Here is a 27,879-nt window from a genome sequence, read left to right as displayed (position 1 = left end):
CAAGCCATTCACTAAATTTTCACAAACATACAATTCTTCTCCTTTTGTTTGTTTTGTATTGGAAAGGAGCCTGACGTCGGACTAGTCGAAATAGCGAAAAACAAAGTAACTGTTTTGGGGAAACGCCACCTTCAGTATTCAATTCGCGCTGAGTATAATATCGTTAATAATACTCTGAAACACTTAGTGTTTTATACTGCAGTACGAAATAAATTTGTAAAAAGATACCGTGCGTTAATATTTAGGAGACAGCTTTTATATATCCATTTACGCAGGTTCTGGAGAATCCGAAGGATTAGAGTGGTCTCAATCGTTGCTCAATTTTCCCCATAACATTTCAAGATTTTTTGTAGTAAAATTTTGTCTATAGTGAAATGAAAGACCCAAAGACGATAATCAACAACACACGGAAAGGATAATCTCAGTTCATCCGTCTGTGTTAATCCGTTTGGTGATATAACAGAAAACGTATGTCCACAACGATATATAAATAAAGAATTGAAAAATATGCAAAACTCTATATTACCATATGACAAATTATATTATTAAACAAACATATGAGTTCGCTAATGAAGAGCTTACATGTTTTAATATCATATGTCCTTTTACTGATAGTTCATAGCAAAATAATGATGCCCATTCAAATATTTTTATAAATTATTACAATCATTGTTTTACTGCAAGGAATATATGCTTAGGTGAATTTATTATATAATTGAAATAAACAATCTTAATTATGCCTACAGCTCTTCTCTATCCTATATTAAAAGCTTCCTTAAATAGTGAAGCGAGAACGCATGTTCCAGATACTTTTAGGCTTATCTAATAAAAATATTATTTAATATGAATTTATGATTTGTGTCAAAAGTAAAGAATGCTATAATTACACTTAATACGTTTGTTATTGTAAAAAGATCAAATTTTTGGAGATCTTACGCATGTAATAGTGGCAACATCAGCAGCTTTAACGATACTATTTGACAATGAAGTTACTTTAAATGTAAATTATATCTTAAGTAATTATATTAAGGTATTATCTTCGATTTTTGTACAGTAGGTATTTCTTCATAGATAGAGGGAGTTGTAGCTCTTGAATACGCTCCTCTAAATGTACACGTCCTACTTTTTGGCGAATGGTTCTTCTACATAAATCCATTAATGGTAGTGGTTCAGCTAAAAATTAAAATGTATGAATGGATTAAATACTGTGCGTTCAAGAGCAAATAAAAACTGCTTACGATCCAATCCACCAATGTATGTCATTGTTATTTCACAGTGGCCCCAAACAGCAGAAACGACGGGATAAAGTTTTTTTCCTTTGAGCCCTTTAAATGCAACTCCGAGGTATTGCTGATCAACAATAAAGCTTAATGTACCTTCGTCCATGTCCAAAGCAACTAAAAATTTATCCGGGACTAAAAAGGCTTCATCATTTTTAAGAATGGCTGGATAGGTTATTCCAGCACAGTTTTTAGAATCATGATATAGTTTATTTCTTCCTAAATCCCAACCCCAACTTTGATCTGACAAACCCACTAAGCTTTGGTAGCCGACTGAATGTAAAGGCGCTTCAGCTGTAGCTACTCCCACTACTGCGTGGGTACCTCTTTGCCTTGTTGGCCAATAAATTTCCCATATATGTAGGCCTTTTGTAAGGCCTGTTTTTCCTCGTATGCAATCCGTACTCTGGGCAACAGGATGCCTATGAAATGTCAGTTTATCATCTTCTTTTACGAATATATTTAGTGATCTATCTTCAGAATTCCACGAATGTTTCAATTGCACCTCTTTACTTGCAGGAGGCATATCCAACAAAATATCTAATCGCGTGGGCTTTATGAAGTCAGCTGCGAGTTCACGTGGTATTATTGGTTTAAAGTTCGCCTGTGAGTCATTTCGGCTAACTGATTTTGCACCTCCACTTATTTTTTGGCCCATGTTCATACCACGGCAGCTTCTGGATTTTCTTTGGTCAATAAGAGCTACTTTATATGATAGCTTTAGGTGTTCAAATTCTCTTGGTTCCAACCGTGAAAGCACAACGCGGGGTGCTAATGATGAAGTTGATGAAATATTTTGCAGTCGACGTCTATCTGTAGTTCTTACACCAGGCATCCGACCACCTTTATATCTAAAGTATGAATAAAAATCATATGGTTATGTAGTTTTTTTAGGTTAATGAAAATTCTAACAAATCTAAAATGTTTAATAAATTTTGGTATTAATTCCTTTATTATGAATATAATATTGAGATCAAATGTATGCTTCTGCAGAAAAACCAAGGAGCAACAAAATTTCCATGGGTTCCCTCACATAATCAACAAAGTTAGATTTTGGCTTCCCAACACATCCCTCATATAAAATATGATGATGGTATGGTGGGGTAGACGGGAAGATTTCTGCCGTCTTACCCTTCTCACGGTTGATACGACAAATCTGAGCCGATCAGAGTTCGGATTTGCCCTACCTGAGCCCCGCACTCGCTCATTTACTTACCCTGAACGTCTGCTGCTTATCGAACATCTACCGAGGTCGTTGGCAAACGAGTAGAAAGCACATAAGTAGGAAAGCGAGGGTAGAGCTAAATAAGAGCAAAAAGTAGAACAGCGCCTCGCCAGCTATACGCTAAGGAGTACGTGCGCTCGAGTGAGGAAGCTCTTAAAAACCAAACGACCGATCAGATGAACGAAGTAACGAGGGCAGAGTGAGACCAAAGTTGTATGCAAACCAATGAAAAAAAATATGTTAATTAACTTAAAATGCAAATAGTAATGATACAAATACAAAAACGTGTTTACTGTGCAACAGAGAATTAAAATATTTATAACATAGTGGAAGATAATTTGAGTCTCTGTGGGGCATAGAACCCCGAATAGTTCATTGGTTCTATACTACGTAGTTAGGCCAATTCTCTACTATACTATTGTAATGTGGTGGGATGCCTTTGAGAAGGGTGTAAACATTAAAAGGTCCAAAGACTCACATCTGCTCTAATAGCCGGTACAATGTCAATCACTCCTTCCAGTAGATCTGCAGGAAAAATATATCGCTGGCAAGCGATAATAAGATTGAACACTTTAACACGAGCTATAGCCACGGTAAGACCCAAACCGGTATCTCGGAGCTTCCTGGACTGATGGACTACAACTGCCACAACAACGTTCAATCATCATCCCACCTTCAAGAGAACTGAACTGGTGTCATTAATAAAAGTCGGGGCACTGTATAATAACATAGATAGACGCATGACTTATGCAGAAGCTATCTAGATGAGGAAGAGACGATTTTGCACCTTCTGTGCCATTGTGTTACTCTATCCAGACGCAGTTTTACCATTTTAGACAAACAATTTTCCAATGAGTTAGAAGATCTCAGCTCGGTGGAGATCGGGGACCTTCTAAAAATTCTAGATTATTCTTTTGGTTCTAGGAGAGATAAGGGCAAGTTCCCCAATCGCCATCACAAGGGGCTATGAGACTAAGTGTGTCCCATAGTGGACAATCGTTAGAACCTACACAAAACAACGGCGCTAAATAGTGAAACAGATTTCTCGCGGCTCATCGTCACTTCAGCCGCTAGTTCGGTGGTCGAGCGTCCCATTGCTGCGGCACATTGAGCAATAGTTGCCTTACTCACTCGCACGAACTCGAAGTTTTTACCTACCATGAAGTCCACTAGTAGTTTCCAGGACACACTTACAATTTATTTGTGTTGTGAAGCTCAGTAAACGCAATCTGAGTATTACATAGGAATTTTTAAAGGGATGTTTTCCCCCGTTTACACCCTTTTTGGATGTTTGATCGAGCTCCTCCTACAATTTGTGGTGTGTGTCTTGGTGTTGTTCCACAAATGGAGGGGTCTACAGTTTTAAGCCGACTCCGAACGGAAGATATTTTTTACGAAGAGCTTTTTATTAACTAATTAATTATTAAATAACCGCTCTACGAGGCTGCTGTTCTAATAAAAAATAAACATACAGTGTGGTCCACCTGCGGTCTCGGCGAGCGACTCTTTAATGCGGTGTTTGGTCGAGCGGCTACATTGGACAAATATCAAGAATACACCATTAAAGTCAATGGAGTATGTTATTCCAGACTAAAGAAAACTACTTAGACGACATTTGATTTCATTATGGCGGTGCTACGTTCCGCACGTCGAACCTTACATTCTATTTTCGGGCATTATCTTCGAAAATCGAACAAGCAGAAGTCGCGACTTACTTCATTATATAATGTTTGTGGGATGCCATTAAGGATACAAGAATTGAGATATATAAGCGAGGTTTCCACTGGTGAGGTGAGCCCCATAACTCGCGAAAATGTACTGAAACTCCTGAAATGTACACGGCTATATAGTCAGCTGTGGAGGTAGTTTGAATGAAATCGTGTTCATATATAATGGCAAAAACGGCGGCCATCCGGGCATGCAAAACCAAATGTAGAAAAAGTTTTTTTCGAATAACGGCCCCCCTCGAGGGCAATGTCAAGGGTTATTAGGTATATATTTGTGGACGCATGGTATAGTAGCTTAAGTCGAAATAAAAGTTGGGACATCATATAGCTTTGTTTAATTTTATGCTAGCTCGTTCCAGCAAACAATCTAAAATAAATTTTTTCAATAAATTTAAATTAGGAAAACGAAAATAAATAGAAAAATATGCTAACGATTTGATATTTGGAAAGGTATTAAGAAAACATTTCACTTTTATCTTAAGTCGTCTTAAGCCGCTATGGTATATACTCGGAGATATACAGTGTACAGAATACCGACAAAAGTCTAAATACACCCCCATTTCCACTTGATTGAAACTTCAAACGTTTTACTGAAAAATGTGTTTACATAGTTTTATTTGAAAGGTTTTTCTAATCATTATAAACTTAAAAAAATTCATACATTAACATAAAATAGCAAAGCTATGACAAAAAAAACTAAAACCAAGGTTGACAAAAGTCTACATACAGTACACAAATATCTTACTCCAGTGAGAAAAACTTCACTTAACTCTAAGTAATATTGCTTCTTAGTATTTAGTTGGTCCACCGTTAGCATCAATTAAAACTTGAAGTCATCGTGGCATCGAGATGACTAAATTTGTTAACTCTGCAGAAGTTATATTGTTCCAAGCTTCTATTAGTCGTTCTTTGAGTACTGAAGCGCTTGAAATCGGACTTTTCCTAAATTTTCGACACAACTTGGACCAAGCTCCAAATCATCCACCGAAGATTTCAGATTGGATTCTAATAGTGATTTGTATTTATAACGATCCATATTACACTCAATAAATACTAAACCACTACCAACTCCAGACGCAATAGCTCCCCAAACCATTACGTTGCCGCCACGATGCTTCACTGTTGATACAAAATTCTTCGGTCTCAGTGCAGTATTGTTTTTCCTCCACACTTTCGCTCTTCCATCGCTACCGAATATATTAAACTTCGACTCATCTGTAAACAAAACTTTTCGCCAAAAATCCTCACTTAAGTTTAAGATTTTTGAAATTTCGCCATATAATTTTTTTTCTTTCCTATGCTGAATAACTAAATTTCTAAAGTCAACTGATATTTCATTTCGAGGAGCCATTGTAGATGCTTAAGTATTCAAATTGCATCTAAAATCAATATTAGCAAAGCAACAAACATAAGAAAAGGAAAGAAATAGACAAACGGTATTTTACCGTTATCACAACATAGGATATCAGAGTACCAGCTAGGAAACCGGTTCTGTATGTACACTTTTGTCAACGCTGTTTTTTGCGTTTTTTTAGCATAACTGTGTTGTTTTATGTTAAAGAATGGATTTGTTTTACTTAAGTCGATTAGAAAAACATTTCAAATGAAATTGCATAAACACATTTTTAAGCAAAGTGTTTGTACTTTGTACACAACGAAAGGGAGGAGTGTATGTAGACTTCTGTCGGCCACGGTATATATATATTTATATCCTATTTAACGCCAAATGAACCAATCTTTACATGGATATACACGACTTAAGTTTTTACATCTTTAGAAATGTAGAGCAGAAGCCTGTTTTAAAATTTCACTTCATACAACTTCACTTTCAAAATGGTAAATAATACAGAATGCTCGAAGCCGAAAACGTTAATGACTTCAAGTTGGCTAGCGACTCAGTTTGTGAAAGCGATTAGTTGAAAGCCCGCTTACAATAGACGATAGTGGCTTTCAACTAAAAATCGCCTCATTTAAACACCCTAATATACTTCATATAAACTTTAGAATTTATTTCACAATTTACTAACCCGAAATTGGCATTGCAAAATAAATCGTTCTTACATATTTTTATTGTATAAGCATAAACATCCCCCATACAAGTACGGGGAATGCTGCTGGAGTGACAGTGCTTGACTGGATATAAATCCGATCGTTCCGGTACGGTAGAACCAACTGTCGTTCTCATGAAATATTCTTCCGCTGCACCTACGCCAAATGCGTGTGATTATAACAGCAATAATAATAACTAGCGGTTTCCTGCTGAGGTTGGCGGTTGACTTATTTTAGTTGTAATTAGAGTAGAAAATATTGCGAATGAATAAAAATGTTTCGAGCAAATAACGCTGAGCCTGCAAGATTTTTTCGAATAGTAAAATTAATTATTATTATAGTTAATGGTTTTTTTCCACCAATGAACATAAAACTTAGTACAGTTTTAAGTTTTCGTGCAAGTATTAAGTTTTTCAGCACCCGTTATTTCTACGGAACTTAGCCAGAAATAGTTAGAATTTACGTAGTCAAGAAAAACTTAAGGTATTAAGTATTGGCATGGGAATAAGTTTCCGCCCTCGTAAAAGAGGTGTCGCTGTTGTTACTATTTTTGCGTTCACTCTAGTAATATACTGATGATTTGAAGGGGTACATATATGTGAGGTCTCGATCGCAGCAGATGCCATTCTTTTTAAGCGTAAAGATCCTTTTTTATCTAACCCCAAAATTCTACGTTCGTCCCGAAAAAAAGCATTTACGGGATATCATGCTTCATTATTATCTTTTAAAGCTGAAACGTGTCGTAAATTGATCAATATTTACGGTAATCACGCTCCATCAAATACAACTTGAAAAGAGTGGTTTCGACGCTTCCAAAGTGGCAATTTCGACGTGACTGATAAAGATAGCAAAGGGGCACCGTAAAATTTCGATTTTTTTTTTGTCGGGACAACTAGCAAGTGCAGCATTCAGACATTAATTAAGTCCATTGTACTATACTTGAATTCCCTTTTAATTTTCTTTAAATCTACCCGATCTCCGAAGAAATCTGAGTAGATCTTGTGGTGCCAAGGAGCCAAGATGGTCGCTTCTTAACACATCAGTGCCAAAGACCGCAAACCTGATTCGAGCGAAGGCGGGGCAGACACACAGGAAGTGGTCCGCCGTCTCATCCTCCTCTTCACAAGCTGGGCAGAGTACACTGTCTGAGATGCCCAGCCTTTCCATGTGCTTCGCCCACAAAAAGTGGCCCGTCATCAGTCCAACCAGCCCTCTGCGCTCCCCACTGCTTAATGACAGAAGGGTTTGCGACAGTCGATCGGACATGACAGCTAACATCAGTTTAGTCCATCTGCAGCCTCTCTCAGCCTACCAAGCTCGCTTGTGGGTGGTAGTTACCCATTTGCTAACCGTGGTTGTGATGGCCGCAGAAGGGAATGGCAAAACGGGCTCTGGGCCAAAGAAGTTAGCCTCAGAGCCCATCTTAGCTAAGGAGTCAGAGGTCTCGTTACCCGCGATACCCACGTGTCCCGGGACCCATGTTAGCATCAGGCTATTATGTCTACCAACATAGTTCAGCCTGGATTTACAGGACTTGACTACCCCTGATGTGGTTGGAAGGCTGTCTAAGGCCATAAGCGCAGGTTGGCTGTCGCTGCAGACACATATAGATCTGCCTCTCTATCGTTTTTCCACAACAAAGTTCATCGCATCTTGAACTGCATACACCTCCGCTTGAAACACAGATGCATGCATCCCAAGAGCAAAGTGCAGTTTTGTCCCGCTGGATTCCACGTTTCGAATATACTCAACTAGAACAATTATTGGATGAAGATGCATGCAGATCAACCGTCGGTAAACGTTTGTACGTGATGGGAGTGGTCTAGAAAGCAGGTAACTGGGTACCACATCAATTGAAGGAGAGAAATATCGAGAGACGTTTGATGACATCTCTGACAGGAGCGTCACTGGCGATGAAAAAGGGATCTATTATGATAACCCTAAGCGTCGAAAATGTTGGAGCCTGCCAGGTGAACCAGGTCCATCAACAGCGAAAAAAATAGTCATGCTTCAAAGGTTAAATTGTTCATCTGTTGGGATCAGAAGGGTGTCATCTATTATGAACTTCTTAAACCATCACTGGTGATTGTTGCCGACTGCAGCTAATGCGTTTGAATCGAGCACTCAAAGAAAAGCGGCCGGAATAGGATGGTAGACATGATAAACTGATTTTGCTGCATGACAGCGCCAGGCCACACGTTGCTAAATCGGTCCAGATATATTTAGAGGGACTGAATTGGGAAATTTTGCTCCACCCGCCGTATTCCCCAGACATTGCACCTACGGATTGCCATCTGTTCCGATCAATGCAGTCAGCCCTTATTGGAGAGCGGTTCACTTCTTACGAGAGCATCGCAAACTGGCTCAATGAATGGACCAAGTCAAAAGAACTCGAATTTTTCGTTAGAGGAATCCGTATGCTGCTTGAAAGATGGAGTAAAATTGTAGCTTCCAATGGCACATACTTCACATAATATCATGTATTATTTAATTGTTTAAATAATTCATAACTTTGGCTAAGAAAAGACGGAAACTTATTCCCATACCCAATATTTGGGTACGATAATGACTTCTAATTGAATCATGTATGATAAATCTAGCGGGTACTGCACCATACTAACATTGTCGCGATTTCTTTGTAATTGGGAAACATTTTCCAATCGAAGGTAAATCAAAGTTTATTTAAAGAACTAAATTATTTAAATATAATATTCCCTATTAGAATATACCCCGAACAAAGCAAAGGCGGTCAACCAAATCGGCTTTACAAGTTTACAAAATGAGTTCCGCGTATGAAAAACAATTTGAGTTCCTACGTACACCCTAAACTTTAGGGCCTAAAGGTATAAAAATTTCACGTGCATCTGCAGCAAATTGAATAATTCAAAGTCGTTCTAAATAAATGGGTGCAACGTTGACAAAACGTTGGCGACTTTCCGGAAAAGGCCCAAAAAACAAAATACCTCTCCAAGCAAAATCAGAAGATCGAATCAATATTCGTGACAAATCCGAACTCCTACCGTTGAGTGAAAATGAAGTAGTTTTAAGGAAAAATGGTATTAATGTATCCAAAGACACAAAGATACGATTCGAAGACGTTTACTTGCAGAAGTTCTCAAAATCCGGAGCACATTGAAAAAACGGCTGCTCTCATTTCACATATTGAAAATATACTTTCCTGGACAAAGGTAAATTCAGAACGGAATTCACGGATGAATCTCCTGAATAGTTGCATGCGTCGGTCCTGGGGTACTACTGATAATCGACAACTTCAACGAACTATTAAGCATCCAGTTATGGTTCGTGTTTGAGTTTGTTTTTGTTTTGTCCCCTTTACCAGAATTCAAATTCCCTTTCGCAAAAATTTAACAAAATAAAAAAAATGTATTGGGGACAAATAACTGAAATTAAATAAGCTGGAAATTCTGTTTGGAGATATGCATTCATGGACTTTTTGTTCAGAATTGTCATCCTTGTTTAAGTGAAGAATTAAGCAAATTCTTTAAAGATCTGAATCGTATTCAGGAAAGACGTTAGGATCATATCAGGGTCATGCAATATAATACATCCTCAAGGGATATGACTGGAGTATTAACATAATTACTCGGGGCAATTGTTAGAATAGTTAAAATATTTCGATTGAACTTCAACTTAAAAATATAACTAATGGATATGTACTCAAACATAATTATATTTGCACGTACCTTAGTACATTGGAGGTACACATTTCATAGTTGAAAATTATTAAATGTAACCTCCGTCAGCTGCAATAACCTGCTCACAAGTTTTGCTTGTAATTGGTCGGCAGTGCATAAAAATGTTTTGCACTGGCAAAACAGTATTAAATTACATTTTGTGAAACGACCATCCTATCGGCGGTGCTTACCTGTTATCCCAAAGCCACACATTATAAGACCGCCTTAAAATACATAATATAATTATTAAATTTACAAGTTCCTATTGCCAAAGAATATATATAGAAGAAATATTAAAAGTAATTTTGATAAAAAATTTTCCGACTTTTCTAGATTACTATTAATTAAATATAATTATTAACAAAAACTGTTGCGTATTTTTCTTGCATGTAATACAGCAAATTGGGGGTTTTGTTTACTAAGGTTTCTATTTATGTTTCTCGTCTTGGGCATTTCTAGTCTTATCAGGCGACATTGGAAAGTTTGACATATTTTACCATAAACGCACTCATAACGTTTTGATGCATGAAGCTTGTTTACGATGGTTTTAAAAATTAGTCTTGGCAAAAAATGGAATTAAGGCGTGAATAATGTCGTGCGATTATTTTTCACAATTTTCGAAGTGCACAAGAATGTATCAATGTACGGCGCGTGCCATCCTTTAGAACCGCAAAAACTGATACAATTAATTTTCTCGTGACCGCTGTTCGCTCCCCAAGGAAGGTTGTCCAAAATCAGTGGATGTCGCTGATGTGCGCAAAATGATGGTTTAAACAAATGCAAAAGTGTATTGATCTACACGGGAAATATTTTGAAAAACAAAGACAGTCTTCAACTGAAGTTGATCATTTTTCCATTGCTAGAAAATAGCATCCCTCGTACTATTTCGTTCACCTAGCAAATCTGTTCATCTCCCAAATGATCTAATAAAAATTTAATTTGGAAGCGTAAACTGGGTGCATATTACAATTATGCTCTACGACACATTTTTCCCATATGAGCAAGAGTCCTCCGAGCTACAAGATTCAGTAAAACAAGTTGTTAACCGCACTACATTGGTGTGACCTCTTGAACTATACATCTCAAATAAATGAAGTTGGAAACAAGCTCACCTCGAATCTAAGGTAAATCGTCCGCCTTCATCACTATCCTCAGTCCTACCCTTCTCTAGCTAAGCTAATAATACTTTTTTTAGTGAAATATAAAGAACACCTTACACCCTGATTTGGTGTTTGGCCGAGCTCCTCTTTTTTTGTGATGTGTGTCTTGATCTTTTTCCACAAATGGAGGCACCTACAGTTTTAAACTGACTCTGGACAGCAGATGGTTTTTAAGAAGAGCTTTTTCATGGCAGAAATTAAACCCGGAGGTTTGCCATTGCCTGCCGAGCAGGGACCTCTATTAAAAATAACGTATTCTATCAATTGGTGTTGAGAGCCTAGGCTTTCGAACCTGTGCACTTCCGAATGGTAGTCACACACCAATCCAATCGTTAAATAAATTTTACACTTACATAAAAGATACTTCCTATAAACAATTCTATCCCGATGGCTATACTTTTGAAAGTTACAAAATGAGGGCGTATTACGAAATACTGTATAAACCAATTAAGCTTCGAGAGCATAATTCTCTAAATTATTAATTTTTTGACATAATAACATGAGTATGGAAACAGATTTAAAAATAAGAAGCTTGAATGGAGAAGTTTAATAGTTTATGATTTGCAGAATGACAAAAACTAATAAACATATTTCATTATCTTTCTATGTTACCGTATATTTTCTCTTTTGAAAAGCACTTGAATAGTAAAAAGTACAGCTACAGCTACCTTAAAACAGCGTTCAAAATATCCAAGAGCAAAAAAGGCAAATCTGAAATGAAAGCAAAAACGTAAACAAAAAATTTAGCTGTTAGCTACCTGACATAATTTCTTTCCTTATGTGAAATATTTAGGCCTTTTACATTTACGATTAATAAACGATTGGCTCAAGAAGTTCGGAATAAAAATGTTTTTTTATCTTCTGCGTAAAAAAGTAATTTAGTTTTTTTTTTTTTCAATATAGAAATAACCGCGAAAAGCGCATTGTAACAGGATGAGATAACGTAATAAACAAGTTAGAAACGATATACAGCAATTCGAGCTTGAATTATTTTGACGTTAAGTAACGACTTTGTTTATAGCATCGATAGTTTTTAAGCGGAAGTAAAAATTGTGTGTATCGCTTTAAATAATTTGCATAAAACGCTATATATTTGAAGTTGATCATATGGATATTGCACTTTAAAATGAGCAAATTTTTCGAGAAAGGCGCATTAAACAATTTTAGTTCAACGATAAAGCTATTTCACAAATTTAGTTAAAAATAATTGTTACACGTTTTCCCCAAGATAAAAATGTAGTAAGGCTCTTTTAGAATTTTTGACGTTTGCAAAGTATCTACTAGTACATCCCAACCTAATATTTAAGCACCCCGGCAATTATCTGTAAATTTTTGCCGATCTAGAGTTTATTCTACTGCCAGTCGACCTTCGTAATAGGGGTGTAAAATGTATTTATGTACGTAAATAAAGTATGTTAAGTAGATATGCTTTGGAAAATAAAACAAACGGCTTGAACGGTTGTATGTAATGGGTTTTTTTATACATAATATTTGCATGCGGCCTAGTGAAAGACTGTATAATACTGTAATTCACAGATTGCTTTTATAACATTTAAGCAAAACAAAGTTTGTAAATATATTCTTCCCTTAAAACAAACTTTCTACACAACTATGTATTTGGTTAATTAAAAATGTAAATAATCTAGTTGAAAGTGGTTTAGCTTTATAATAACAGTATGAACCGGTTCAGAACTACGTTGTCTTAAAACTTGTTTCGTGCGTCTTGTTTTAATTTCTAAAATAGAACATACAACCTTCCGATACAACCCATTTACATATATTTAAAATTTTAAATGAACTGGTAGAAAGTTATCTTTCAAAATGACGATAAGCTACCTTTAGATTGAAATATTTAAATGTCTGCACCTGAACCTATCTTAAACAATCTGGGTCGAGCTTGTTAGTAAGTGCTTTCCATGATTGCCATTCCTTTAGCTAAAGCGCAAATTTTTTACCATAACCGTCATAATTTCTCTCCTATCATTTTTTTTTCTAAGCAAGTCGGATAGGTAACTATCGTCGCTTGTACAAATTTATGATCTATGTCAAATAAAAAGTTTAACTCAAATACTAGCAGCAAAAAAATAAAAATGAGTGTGAGGTTAGTTATGAATGAGAAAGAGCTGCAGAATATTAAATCACTTTTCCTACAGAGTATTGAAGTTTTCCTAATTTGGTCTAAAGTTGATCTAAATTATTAAAAAGAAAGTTACAGCTGTAAAGCTATATTCATTACTACCATATACGATAAAATTTAATGGCGGAATTCGTGGAACATTTTAACTCAATATGTTTTTTTTAAGAAATATGAAAAATATTAAGTTTGTAGGGTCTATACGATAGAGCTTTAAAATGTTTCAAATTCAACCAAATTGAAAATTGGACCCCGGTAAACATTTGAACGAACATTCAAATAAAACGGAAATATTTAATACCTGACACACGGATTGTTTTATTCCAATCCCGCCCTATAAAATGCTATATACTCGTATTATAATAAGCAAGAGAATAGGAAAAATATCATAACTTCGAGATGAGGATTTCCATGAAAATGTCAATCACGACTGAGAAAAATAAATTCATTCGATATATTCATATATACGAGAAATTATTTTCGCGGTCTTCTGATTTTATTATTCTAAATAATTCTAAAGTGCAACAGAAAAGGAAAACATATTTCTTATAAAACGCTGATAAAGGCAAAACCCGTGCTTGCTTAAGCAAAAAAATTTCATGACAGCCAAGGCTAAGAAATACAGGTAATAATGTACTAAAAAGCTTGAAATAAATAAAGAACATGGTCTGGATGTTTCCAGGAAGCTTTTAGGAAACGAAGTTGTGAAGAAGTAATTAAAAACTATGGATATAGAATAAAATATATTACTTACATGGTAAAAGTCTTTTTTGAGATATCATTTCTCTTTGCTTAAACTATTTTCAAATTATGCTATTTATATGACCCTGTTGTTTTGCATATTAATGTCGAAATACATATATTAACTTCAACTCAAAACTGTGCTGCCAAATGTTTGCTTTAAGACATAAATTAACTTTTTGTCAATTTTTAACAACGTTGGAAAATTTTGCAAACATATTTCCGTAGTCAATGTTTTGTTGCCCAGTGCATTTATTGAAAATAACTAAAAACATATTTTGGGACGGAACCCATTTTCGTTCGGCAGCTATTTATACAAACAAAACTGCCGCATATGGTGATTAGAAAATCCGCATATGATTTTCGAGCGCTAATGCATGCTCAGAGAGCGATAGTTGGAGCGTTGTACAGAGGCTTGATAAACGATTACAGTAGATTCTGTTTTTATGCGGCTTTTTTTATGCGGTTTTGAATTAGTGCGGTTTTTAAAAAATTAAAAAATGCATGTCGACCTATCGGGAATTGTACATATAAAAGATTCTAAGCCAGCTAAGCAAAAACTCATCACAGATGACATCAAAAATGCTAACCTTACAAGTATGGAACCGCCTGCATCACCATCCAGATCAGACGTGTACATTTCCTCAAGTGACGGAAGTGATTTTACGCCAAACCCTAAACGAATGCGCAACATGCGGGTATTGTCTGATTCTATTTCTGACGATGTAAATTTATTCTTCGATTCTGACGTTTCTTAACTAAAGGTATAATTTTCAAAAATACAATTTTTTGTTTATGCGATTTTATTTAATTATTTTAGATTCATGCGGTCTATGGAACGTATCTATAGTTATAATATGGGACTAATACCCTTTTTTTATGCGATTTTATTACATTATTTCAGATTTATGCGGTTCTTAGCACTTTTGAAAAGTATCTATAGTTTTACTATAGAACTGGTAGTTTTTTTATGCTGTTTCTTGCGGAACGTATGTACCGCATAAAAACCGAATCTACTGTATTTGCCACAAACTTTTGTGATTGAACTTCGGCAACCTCGTTATCAGCTGTATTGGCGATGTAAAGTGGTCACTTCAGAGCTGCGATTTGAGGCTGTTTTGACTTTTCTTGAAGGAATGAGGATATACGAACAACCTATTTAATGATCCAGTCCCTTAATGTGAATATTGGGCAAGCCATTTATGAGATAGAATACGCAACTGCTTAGCCAGCTCTAATGAAATCATCTTTTATAAGTAATGGTAATGAATGTTCTTTCATAATATAATGAAAAAAAAAAAAAAGATTTTTTAATTTATCTAATTTTTTTGAAATCTGAAAGATATAAATATATAAATTTTCCCATAAAAGTATATTTAAATATATTGTGAAAATTTGTAATAAAAAAGTATAGATGCTAACTGTTGTAGTGCTTGTGAAAGTAAAACAATTGAAAACAAAACTTATCTTGAGATGGAATCGGCGTTGTGTGGTTACCAAATTTAAAAACTAGGCCTCTTCGTTTCCCCAAGTGTTGGCAAATGGCGAATAGATAAAACAACTGGTATAAATAAACATATCTTGGTAGCGTTGGAAAAGAGTTGCCAAAAATTACATTTGTTTGTGAAAATAGTGAGTTATACCACTTTTATGAGGTATAACCGTATTCGCTAGCGTTGAATCTTACTCGATAACTTTGTTGTTGCTTTCACATGCAAAGTTTTCGTCAAGTGAGCAACTTTCAACGGTACCAAATTTGCCAAAGCCAACCTAATAACATATCTTTTAAGTTGCGGAAATATCTGATATCATCGAGGCCAGTTTCATTAAAAATTTTATGAGTAAGCCATTAATAACCTAATCTTGTAATATTTTGCAAGTCCTGCGATTCAGGAAATATATTATATAATCTGCGTACTGCATACATAATCGGCGTACCCACAGGTAATATCTTTGGGTACAGAATAGACGAAGGCAAACCAGGTGCCAAAATTATTTTAAACTATTCAAAGTTATTAACGAAAAACCAATCCGTTAAATTGGTGTTTTATATCACTAATTATTCATTCAATAACATAGCAATATCCATATTATACAACTTGAGGACTAATTGCACTGTATTCTTGATATTTTGATACATTTTTTTTGCTAAATATGAATTATTGCAAGAACTAAAACGGAAACACAAAATGCGCGTCGAAAATAAACTTCGGCAATTAATGTCTGGTATTAAATGTTAATTAATATAATAAAAAAATATGTTATAATAATTCAATTTCGTTTGTGAAGCGTCCACAATTTGAGCGTCAAATTTATATAATATATAAGGGAAACTTTCGAATTACAAATTTCTAATAACAAATTATATACCAAACAAAGTCAATTGCATATTTTGTTTATGTTTTATAAAAAATGCCACAGACGAAAACTTGTGCGATTATATAATACATATTTTATTTATATTCAAATATTAGTGTATAACCATTGCATTTTTATTATATAAAACAAGAGGGTTTAGTATAACGCCGAATGGGCAATATTAGGCAAAGTAGGAAAGCAAACATATATTTTACTCTAAACTTCATTTCAATTAATAAAATACACGGGCGAGCTTTCCATTACTACCACGGAAGATTTGCTTATAATTACAGAGTGTGTGAACCTAACTTAAAAATTATTACAAACAAGTGTAGTCAATATATCAGCTTCTTGACCACTTGATAAATTACCATTAAGAACTAACAAGAATATTGGACAAGTTAAAAAAAGCCCTATTATACATTCTTATTTTACTTAAATATTTACAAGCACAGAAAAGTAACAATATTCACTTATAAACACTCTCTATTGATTAAACATTTGGTCTAAAGCTTTATTTTTACTAAATAATACTTCGTATTTTATTAAAATTCTATTATTACAAATGTTCTTCTAAACGTGTGCGAAAAATGTGTGGCACATACGAAAAAAGAACCAGAATGAGAAAAGAATAAATCGAAACAAGAAAAAATCCAGTCAACCAAAAGGGATAATTCTACATATTGATTGAGTCATATTATCCTAAGTGTATTTGTGGGTTGGAGCCGATGGATGTTAACGCCCCGCTCGCGAACTAGCCGTTAACTTTTTTTTTTGTTTTAGAGATCAAGAGATGAAGAGTCGCTACTTTGTACTTTTTTCAAAAAGTTCAAGTTAGAATTTTTTTTACTTATTATGAATCATAAAAACTCGCGCGATTTTCCAATTCAAATTTCCGCCTGTGGCGCTTGTTGTTTTTAAAAATACACTTATACATGTTAGGATAAAACACTATTTTTTTCATAAATAAGAATTATAAAACCTTAGTTAAATGCTTACTGAGTTAACAGCGTTATACATTTCTCTTTAACGATATTTCAGTACAATAAGCATATATGGTAATGAAATAACGTAATTTTTCCACTTTTCGAGGACATTCTATAGGGGTTCTAGGAGGTTGGAATTTTCATAGTTATGAAAGTGTTTTCATAGTTAGGAAAGTTGCTCTTTTTAACCGGAGGAGGTTGGTGGTGGCACGCCCCTCCCGCCCTACATCCAAGTACATTGTGGTAGTAATGCAAAGTTTAGACAATTATAGTCACAGGCGTGTTTTTATACTTGTATTCAAAATATGAAATTTGAAAATGAAAATGCAAATACATTTATCAATATCATCACTTTTCAATTTTAAAATAGATTAACAATTTGTCGGAATTAACAATATTGTCTTGTATTTCAGTTCAGTGTTGATGATGGAGATGGGGGTTATCGTGTCTCCATACTACACACATATGACCTTTTAATTAATGAGGGGTACTTTTTTTTAAGCCCGGCAAAGGGCAGCCCACGCAAAGAAAAGTTCTTAGCAAAAATACTGTGGATAGCGTAGCCGGTGTTGGACTATATATATATATTATTGGCGCGTACACCCTTTTTGGGTTTTTGGCCGAGCTCCTCCTTCTATTTGTGGTGTGTGTCTTGATATTGTTCCACAAATGGAGGGACCTACTGTTTGAAGCCGACTCCGAACGGCAGATATTTTTTATGAGGAGCTTTTTCATGGCAGAAGTACACTCGGCGGTTTTCCATTGCCTGCCGAGGGGCGACCGCTATTAGAAATTTTTTTTCTTAATTTTGGTGTTTCACCGAGATTCGAACCGACGTTCTCTCTGTGAATTCCGAATGGTAGTCACGCACCAACCCATTTGGCTACGGCGGCCGCCGGTGTTGGACTGAGGGTTCTTTTTTTGGAGTTCGGCCGAAGACCCCTTACACGGAAAAAGTACTACGCAAAGTTTCTAAAATTTTACAAACACCCTTCTACGAAACATCTCTCTAAAAACCTACCTGCGTAAGGAATTCGATGGGTTTTGATGTGTCTGATAATACTAACCTTTCGCTAAATTCCACAATTTTAACAATAAATTCCTTGAAAACTATAAGCCTCCGGAGGGTGCGGGTTTCAGTTTTAGAATAGGTATACACCTCTCCATTAACCCTTATATTTACGAAAGCTAATATTTTTATTGGAAGTCTAGACACTTTATAAAGATACTAAGAAAAAGTAGAGTAATTGGCAATAAGAGATATTATTTGTGAAAGTTTATTGTCGTCGCGCATTTTGGGTTCACATTTTAGTTATTGAATAATTGAAATTAACAATATCTCGCAAAATATTTTGCTAAAAATATCAATAATGCGGGTCAATTAGTGTAATACGGCAATTAGTGACACAAAATACCACTTTAACGGAATTGTTTTTTTTTTTTTGACAATAGTGATTGAACGGTTTAAGAAAATTACGTTTAGTTTTTGAGATACATATTAATATTGGCACCAAAGCGCGTCGACTGGTACCCATACCTACTATTTTTCACCAATTGTGGCACTTAGACTCTAAACCAGGGCGAATTTTTATGATATATAAATTAACTCTGATAGTTTCGAAACAAATTTTTTAAACAATATAAATTTTTTAAACAATATAAATTTTTCAGGTGAAATTTACTTCACTAGAAACATCATTTTCTATTTTAGACATATACACATACACATGTATATTATATATACATACAGAAGTTTAACATTTCCCTACAAAACTGTAGGTAATAAGAAAACTCATATATTACCTTTTCTTTCCGAGTTCCATCTATTGCTTTCCAACCTTAAAAATATCAATCACTCCTAAGCTTCAGCAGTTCAATACGATATATGTAAACAGTCCCAAACATTCAGATCCAGCTACGATAGCCTTGCGCGTTGCACAAACGAGAAATATATTGTGCCATATAATCATAATCGCCTGGTATAAGATCTGAAAATCTCTATAATTACAAACGACTATTACTTTCTGGACATATTTGTCAATTTCTTAAACATTTGTTGTCCACAAAAATAAAACTTTAAAATAATATGACAAATGAATTCCCAAACAAGTAAAAACTTTGAAGAATAACCCTGCCTGAGAAACAATCACCACTCAGTTACAAACTAGCACAATTGTATGAACTCTCATAATTAAGGCTGTTTACATAAGGCGATTTGTTCCGCGCTTAAATGAATCAAAGTTGAATAGTGTAAACGATCTTGCAACAAACATGGGAGGCCGATGACTTTGAACCATTAAACTATATGCCTTTCTATATATTTTGCAAGTGAAATTGTAACCAGTGGCTTCGTTACTGATCGTTAGTAATACAACATGTATCAAAATAAATAATGGATGTTGCGAGCATTAAACGAAATGTGAAATTTTTCCATATATGAGAATATAACAAAGAAAATTCAACACTTCTATAAATGATATATAATTAATTTAATAATAAATCATCGAAATTTGCTTCTGAAATATTTTTTTAGTAAACGTTTAGTATTGCAGTTGTCTAGTTCGGACTTGTCAAATATGATTACTTTGAAATCTTTATTATTATGGAAATCTTTGGATAGGATGTGAAATTTTATACCACCTGGGGCTTATACATGTATTGAATAATAATAAATCCATAAATTTTAGTACGCTGACTTGGTGGTTAAACCAGCTTTTTTTGCTTCGGCTTTGGTTCGGCCGCATTAAAAAAATATATTTTCAATATAAGAAATGTTCAATTAAGGGCTCACTAAACTGGCTGGTATACGTTGTGTTGTTATTGTCAACTCGTGTGTAAACATGGTTACGCGGAAAAAAACAAAAATTTGACAACTCTGGACAAAGGTCATTGCACAAAAATATGGTACAGGTATAAACACTCTTCTTCTTCCTATGTTTCGACAGACAAGCTTGGTGTAAGTTGGACATGCAGTCCAGTGTGTGATGGTGTGAGTATTTGGTTGTTCTTGTTGTAGCAGTAATAGAAGCCCGCCAGTGTAGGGTATATTACCGGTCGTCTTCTTCTGGCTCATCTAAAGGTAGGCCCAAGAAACTTGCTGGTGCGACAGGTTCGGTCCAGAGGGAGGAGGGGTGTTAGATGAGAAGGTTTTAAAGGGATGTGAAAAGGTGGTTAGTGCCGTGCGGGGTGCCTTCACATGCTGGACATATGTTTGGTATGTCGGGGTCGATTCTTGATAAGTAGGAGTTCAACCTGATACAGTATCTAGAACGTAATTGTGCCAGAGCTACGCGGGTCTCACAGGGCAGCTGGAGCTCTTTATCTGCTACAAGTGGTCTAAACACTGTCGGGTCCAGAAGATTTTTGCTAGTTTTGTCCTGGATCTCATCGGCGTAGTTGAAAAGGTGTCTCCTGACGGGCCCAGCAGGCGGGTTGGCTCAAGCAGGTGTCTGCAAGGGTGAAAGCTGCGTCAGCACCCTAACAGGAACTGCTTCCAGGCCACCAGGCAGGCGCAGCGTAGTTAAGAACCAGCCGGCCTATTGCCTTAAATGTCGATAGCAACAATTTTTTGTCTTTGCCCCAGGTGCTGCCGGCAAAGGATTTGAGGACCTTGTTGCGATAGGGGTAATAGTTGCGAGCGCAGAGAAGGAGAGCAAACTGTCGAAGGTCACACCCAAAATTTGGGGATTGTTTTCTGTCGGAATTGGTGTGTCATCGACTTTTACCTTGAGAGGCAGTTTGACCTTCTTTGTCCAGGTGGTAAAGGGGGTCGCCGCGGATTTAATGGGGGAAAGTTGGAGATTCCTCGCGGTGAAAAAGCGATAAAGGTCGGTGAGGTAGTTGTTCGCTTTGGAGTAAAAACCATCGATGTCATTGTCCGACGCCATTATCGTGCAGTCGTCAGCGTATGAGACCAGGGAGACTCCCTCTGGTGGTTCGGGGAGTTTTGAGATAAAGAAGTTGAACAGCAAGAGTGAGAGGACACAATCTGCGGTACACCTTGCTTAATCTTCCTCTGTTTTGATGTTTGGTCTTGAAAGATCTCTGACGAGTGACGACCGCTCAGATAGTTTGTGGACCACCTCTTCAGCCCTGGCGGGAGTGTCGACTGATAAATATCATCTAGTAGCGTGGACAGGCTGACTGTTTCGAAAGCCTTCTTCAGGCCCAACGTTACTAGGACAGTCCTCTCGCAGGAGCGGTTTGGGTTAAGCCCGCGGTTTATCTGGGCGTTTATGACGGTGAGTGCAGTGGTGGTGCTATGCACTCGTCGGAAGCCGTGCTGATGTGGGGCTGGGGCAAGGTGTTTCGTGAAGAGTAGAAGTAGGAGGGCTTCAAGTGTCTTCACCACTGAGAAAAGGAGAGTTATTAAACTATAAGATTCCCCATGGTTGGCGGGTTTCCCAGGTTTCAGTAGGGTTTTCGACTTGTCAAGGATGATGAGAGTGGCCAAGGACAGATTAAAAATCGTTATGAGAAATCCTACTCCCAATGGTTCCAGGTGCTTCAGCATCAGCGCGTTTAGTCCGTCAGGACCAATGGCTTTTGATGTTTTAGATTTATTGATGGCGCCCTGAGCCTCATCACCGGAGAAAGTAAGTGACGCTTGGATCTGTCGGCCGGAGGATGCAGTATGAAAAGTCGGCTGAAGTAGCTCGCGCATCTCTTCGGGTCCGACGAAGTGCAACCGTTGAAGGTGATAGCCACCTAACGGTGGACCAGAGCTTACTCACCCCAGAGGTGAAGTTACAGGCCTTTAAGTGCTCAACCCATTTAGTCCGCTTATGGTGATCTACCAGTTGCCGGATCTCCAAATTGAGATCCCTTATGCGTGCATCCCCGGGATTGACCTGGCGTAGGAGGTGGTCACGTTCGTTTGCTAAACTTGCTGCTTCGGCTGGGAAATTGGGACGGATGCCCTTGAGCCTTCCAGGGGGATGAAGCGAACTGCAGCAGCTGTGAGTACCTTGCGGAATGCGCGTTCGCCCGCGCGGACATCAGCAGGGATGGGAAGAGCGGCGAAGGTGTCTTCGGAGAATTCCGCGAAGCCGGTCCAATAAGCTCTGTTAAAGTTAATGTACGATCGGTGATTCGCGGAAACAAAGGCGGCCGGTCTCTCAATCGAGACGATAATGGGCAAGTGGTCTGATGCAAGTGATAGTATAGGTCAACAGGTTATGCTATTTATCAAACCAACGCTAGCAATTGTTAAGTGAGGCGAGCTGCTGCAATTGCAAACTACCCTGGTGGGGGCGTCGTCGTTCACAGTGCTGAATATCAAATCGTTTATCTGCTCTGCCGGTAGTTGTCCCCTACGATCGTTTGGCAGGTTTGAATGCCAAGGATCGTGAGGCGCATTAAGGTCACCTACGACTAATCGGTTTTCACCTCTGATGAGCGCACCTATGTCAGGGTGATATCCTGCCGGGCAGCAGGTTACAGGGGGTCACCAGGGTATATAAATATTATAAATTTTGAGCTCGGCATCGCCTGACCGGACAGCTAACCCTCGTCAATGAGACGACAATGCACTGTGTGGTGGACTATAAACGCTAGGCCACCACCACTGTCTCGCTCGCGATCGTGTCTGTACACGTTATAGCCATCCCTGGTGATCAGAGAGGATCTAGCGTGCAGCTTGGTTTCTTGGACCGCAGCTATTGTGATATTGTGTCGGCTCATGAAGTCAACTATCTCGTCGCCCTTGCTCCTGAGTCCGTTGCAGCTGAATTGAAGCAGCTTGAAGGCTTCTTGGTAAGGTAGTAATAACTCGGGGGTGAGGGACGCGTGGGGTTGCCTACGTTGGGTCTGCTGTGCATTCCGCTATAGTTGTTGCGGCCTGATGGTGGTGGGCGGCCGCGCCACGGGGGGCGGTTGAGGGTGCAGAGTTCTGCAGCAGGGAACAAGAACTGTATTTGACTGATGCCAAGTTCCGAGGTATTCTGGTCTGACACATGGAGCAGACTGTGCGGGGGACCGAGAGCTGCTTGTTTGTCCGTGAGGGAGGAGGATCGACTGCGTTGGTGGAGTTGCGTTGCTCCGTAGGCTCCTTTCCGTGGAGGAATGGGTTGTGGTGGCGGTTGGAAGGGCCGGGGAAGTGCAGGGGCAGTAGCCGCTTAGGCATCAGACGCCTGCTGGCGGGAGCAACACGTGGCCACATGCCGTTTGGTCCACTCCCTATGAGACTTAAGGCCTTAAGGTGTATCCACCCGTTGCACTTGTTGCACCTAACCGAGGTGAAGTTCGGGTGGAGCCGTTTATGGCATACAAAGCAATAAAATACCTCTGGCCCTGACTATATGCGGCATTATTCTGGAAAAGAAAACACCAGACTTCTATCCAACTACAAATCGTTTAGTGTAAACCGGGTAGTAGCCTCCAATACATAAAATAAGCATTTCTGCTTTATGCCCTTTTGGGTGTTTGGCCGGGCTCCTCCTCCTTGTGGTGTGCGTCTTGATATTGTTTCTCAAATGGAGGGACCTACAGTTTTAAGCCGACTCCGAGCAGCAGATATTTTTATGAGGAGCTTTTTCATGGCGAAAATACGCTCGGAGGTTTGCCATTGCCTGCCGAGGGGCGACCGCTATTAGAAAAATGTTTTTCTTAATTTGGTGTTTCACCGAGATTCAAACCGACGTTCTCTCTGTGAATTCCGAATGGTAATCACGCATCAACCCATTCGGCTACGGCGGCCGCCGTATTAGTTAGTAAAGGTAAACATAAGAATAAATCTTTAAGGTTGCTCGTAACCAAGGCGAATTCATTAAAGGAGATGGCACTAGATCAACTATAACGTTTTGTACATCAGAATGTAACGACAAAAGAAGTAGTAGTAATAAAAAAATACAAAGTACTTTGACCAGCCAACCTGGAGTTGGAGCTATAAGCATATGAAAAGAAAACTCCAGGATCAGACCGCATTTTTTATGTAGTGTTAAAAAACTTATCTAGTGCGCTAAAACAAAGATTAATCAACCTCTTTAGCCAAATATTTTTCACTGGAGTTTCCCCTCAAAACTGGAAGGACAAAGTAGTCGTTCCGATTCCAAACTCCAACAATCCATCAGCAGAGGCCACAGAATTTAGACCTATTTCGCTTATATGCTGCATGAGCAAGTTATTAAAAAAAACATTTCAAAACGTATAATGTGGTACATTTCGAAAAATCATTTTATAAGTCCACATCAAGTGGCATATAATGAAAGTCAAGGAACTTCGGATGCACTTTTATTTTTTGAAAACTTTGCCTCATGTGGTTTATCTAACCGCAATTATATCTCCTGTCTAAGCTTAGATTTTGAGAAAGCGTTCGATCGAGTCAGCGTGCATATTGTTTTGCGCTAACTAGAGAAATGGAGTTTTGGCAACCGGATATATTATTTTGTCAAGGCATTTTTTTCGAATAGGAAATTTAAAACGGAAGTAAATAACGTTTTTTCTAATTTGCACGTTCTCCAGAATAGGATACCGCAAGATTCTCCACTTTCGGTTACTTTGTTTACAATTGCCTTTGATGAAATTAGCCATATCGTTTCCTAATACAAAAACATTTCGCACATTATTTAAGCCGATGATGTATTATTATTTTCTAAAATAAGCAACTTAAACTTAGTCAATAAGAAATTTTCACATATTCTGACCGACATCTCAAGATAGTCCATATGCTCAGGCGCGAACCTCTCATTTAATAAATGTAAATCTTTTCATATATGTAGAAAGCACAAATGTAATAACTTAAATGTTACTTACTTACATAGGTGGCCAAAACAACCCGTTACCAAGTTACGGCCGACCTCACTAGCTCTCTCCAGGCGCCTCTGCTCCGCACGCGCCTTCTCCAATTCTGTACACCAAGCCAGCATAGGGTTTCCTCCACCTGGTCTTTCCACCGGAGCAATGGTCTCCCTCTGCGTCGGCTTCCTTGGACTTCGCTCTCGAACACCTTTTTTGCTGGAGCTTCTTCATCCATACGCACGACATGCCCTAGCCAACGCAGGCGTTGATGGCGATGCGTTGAACTACGTCAACGTCGGCGTACAGCTCATACAGCTCGTGGTTCATTCTTGAACGGTAGTCTTCGCCAAAGCGCACAGGACCGAAGATCTTACGAAGAACTTTTCGCTCGAACACCCCAAGAGCGGCTGCATCGCTTTGTGACACTACCCATGCCTCTGCGCCATAAAGCAACACGGGTATGATGAGCGTCTTGTAAAGTGTCAGTTTGGTCATGCGAGAGAGGGTTCGACTACTCAATTGCTTACTTAGCCCATAGTAACACCTATTAGCAAGAGTGATTCTCCGTTTGATCTCCAGGCTGATATCGTTGTTGCTGTTAACGGCGGTGCCAAGATAAATAAATTCAACTTCGAAGGTATAGTTGTCCGCAATGACGTGCGTTCCTACACGCCGTGTGATCCGCGTTGTCGACAGCATATACTTTGTTTTACCCTCGTTCACCGCCAGACCCACTCGAGATGATTCCTTTTCGATAGCGGAAAACGCAGCGGTGACATCTCGCTTACAGCGGCCGATAATGTCAATGTCATGGGCGTACGCAAGGAGCTGGACACATTTGTAGAAAATAGTGCCATTACGATGCACACCTGCTTTTCGGAGCACCCCTTCCATCACGAAGTTGAAGAGGTTGCATGACAGTGGACCGCCTTGTCTGAAACCTCGAACGGTTCTGAATGGCTCGGAGAGGTTATTTCCTACCTTGACGGAGCTGGTTGTGTTGCCCAATGTCATTCTGCAAAGCCGTATGAGCTTCTCTGGTATAACGAACTCAGACATGGTGGCGTACAGGCAATCCCTTATCGGGCTATCGAACGCAGCTTTATAGCCGACAAAGAGATGATGGGTGTCGACTTGCTTTTCATGGGTCTTTTCCAGGATTTGGCGTAATGTGAAAATTTGGTCGATGGTGGACTTACCACGTCTGAAGCCGCACTGATAAGGCCCGATCAGTGTGTTGGCAAACTGCTTAAGTCTTCCACATAGGACGCTAGACAGGACCTTATAAGCGATGGTTAGAAGACTGATGCCCCGGTAGTTGGTGAAGATCGTCGGATCACCCTTCTTCAGTACAGGACAAAGAACACTGAGATTTCAATCATCGGACATGCTTTCTGCTAGCCATATTTTGCAGATGAGCCGATGCATGAACAATTCAGCGGGCAAGCCGTCAGCGCCAGCCGCTTTGTTATTCTTGAGCCGCTGAATGGCAACTCTGACTTCGGCATGACTAGGTGGTGTAACGTCCAAATTATCATCGATTGGCGGTATCGGGTCGTCTTCTACTGGAGCGGAATTGTGTGCGTCATCCCTTCATATGCCCAGTGTGGGCTGTGTATCCGTAACCAGATTTTCGTTTTATCTCTGCAGGCTGATGCTCGGGTCTTGAAACCTTGTGTCAGACATTTGACTTGTTGATAGAATTTTCGAGCATCATTCCTGCCCCTGTACTCCTCTAGCAGCTCACGCTCACGCATCTCCTGTTCTTGTTTCTTGCGTCTGAAGGCTTAAATGTAGTCTATAATAATACAAATATTGTAAATGCTTACAGCATACGATTTATTGGAATTATCTTTGATAAGCGTCTTACTTTTAAGGAACACTGTTTAGATTTAAAAAAGAACTTAGCTGCCTGGTTGAATATTATAAAGTATCTGTCATCTAAACATAGTCTTATACATACCACAAATCTGATAAATATTACTAGGGCTCTCATCTTGTCGAAAATCGACTAAGGTTTGCCAATATACAAACAATGCGCCAAAAGTAATCTAAAGCTAATTTTCCCAACATACCACGCGGCCGTACGCAGAAGCATTCGAGCCATTCCAAAATCTCCGATACAGTACATATTGGTGGAAGCAGCGCTACCCAACATTCCGGAGAGAATAGAATACACCACAATGAGTATCATCCCAAAACTTCTCTATTGTAACAATAGCATTCTACATGAGGCCACCTCATCACTATTTGCTGCAAGTAAAGTGTAAAATCGCAAGTCAACTATACTAAGGACACTGGAATATGCTAAAAAACTGGGAAAAACCTCACGGCCAAAATTAAGGCCACTCACCGCCTTGGCATTTTAGAAAGTCTTCAGTCCTTTTTGATATAGAAACATTCCCTAAATCCAACACCAGTTCATTATAATACCAGCGTAGATTTGAAGAATACGTCGCACTATTTAGACCTGAATGGAAAATGATCTTCGCTGATGGTTCAAAAACCCTGGACCACACCACGTTTGCAGTAGTGAATGCTGATGGTGAAACAATATTGAAGGATCAACTACCTTACTACTGTTCTGTGTACACAAGAGCTACAGTAATATATAATGCCATAATAGTTGCATATAAAACTAATGAAAACACCATCATTTGTTCGGATAGCAAGTCTACAATATCAGGTATCATGAACATAAGAAACAAGTTTCAACAACCATCTTCCATCGGAAATACTAAAGACTCCTTCTCACGAAAACCTTGAAAAAATGACAGATTACTTAAT

General features: G+C 38.1%; 1 protein-coding gene across 3 annotated transcripts; it reads right to left on the bottom strand.

The window, feature by feature from the left end:
• Positions 1-498: 498 nt before the first annotated feature.
• LOC129247913 (protein gustavus) lies at positions 499-19,514 on the bottom strand. Of its 3 annotated transcripts, none has more exons than XM_054887280.1 (4): positions 19,159-19,514; positions 11,749-11,847; positions 1,239-2,131; positions 499-1,173 (listed from the first exon to the last, which is right to left on the bottom strand). In XM_054887280.1, exons 1-4 carry the CDS (start codon positions 19,176-19,178, stop codon positions 1,034-1,036), a joined length of 1,152 nt encoding a protein of 383 aa, XP_054743255.1. In that variant the 5' UTR covers positions 19,179-19,514; the 3' UTR covers positions 499-1,033. The 3 variants fall into 3 exon arrangements, with proteins under 3 accessions (XP_054743255.1, XP_054743257.1, XP_054743256.1); XM_054887282.1 differs by having other exon boundaries at positions 11,805-11,847; XM_054887281.1 differs by lacking the exon at positions 11,749-11,847.
• Positions 19,515-27,879: the final 8,365 nt, after the last annotated feature.

Source organism: Anastrepha obliqua, chromosome 5 (genome assembly GCF_027943255.1).
Source record: "Anastrepha obliqua isolate idAnaObli1 chromosome 5, idAnaObli1_1.0, whole genome shotgun sequence".
NCBI lineage: Eukaryota > Metazoa > Arthropoda > Insecta > Diptera > Tephritidae > Anastrepha > Anastrepha obliqua.
Note: the sequence above shows the minus strand (reverse complement) of the source record. Positions and strands in the feature narration are given on the sequence as shown.

Excerpts from the sequence above, each read along its gene's own strand:
- LOC129247913 (XM_054887280.1), bottom strand. The coding sequence starts at position 19,178 with ATGGAACTCGGAAAGAAAAG. Across the intron at positions 2,132-11,748 it reads TTCAAAAGAGAAAATATACG|ATATAAAGGTGGTCGGATGC; the intron begins GTAACATAGAAA and ends TTCATACTTTAG. Across the intron at positions 1,174-1,238 it reads ATACATTGGTGGATTGGATC|CTGAACCACTACCATTAATG; the intron begins GTAAGCAGTTTT and ends TTTAATTTTTAG.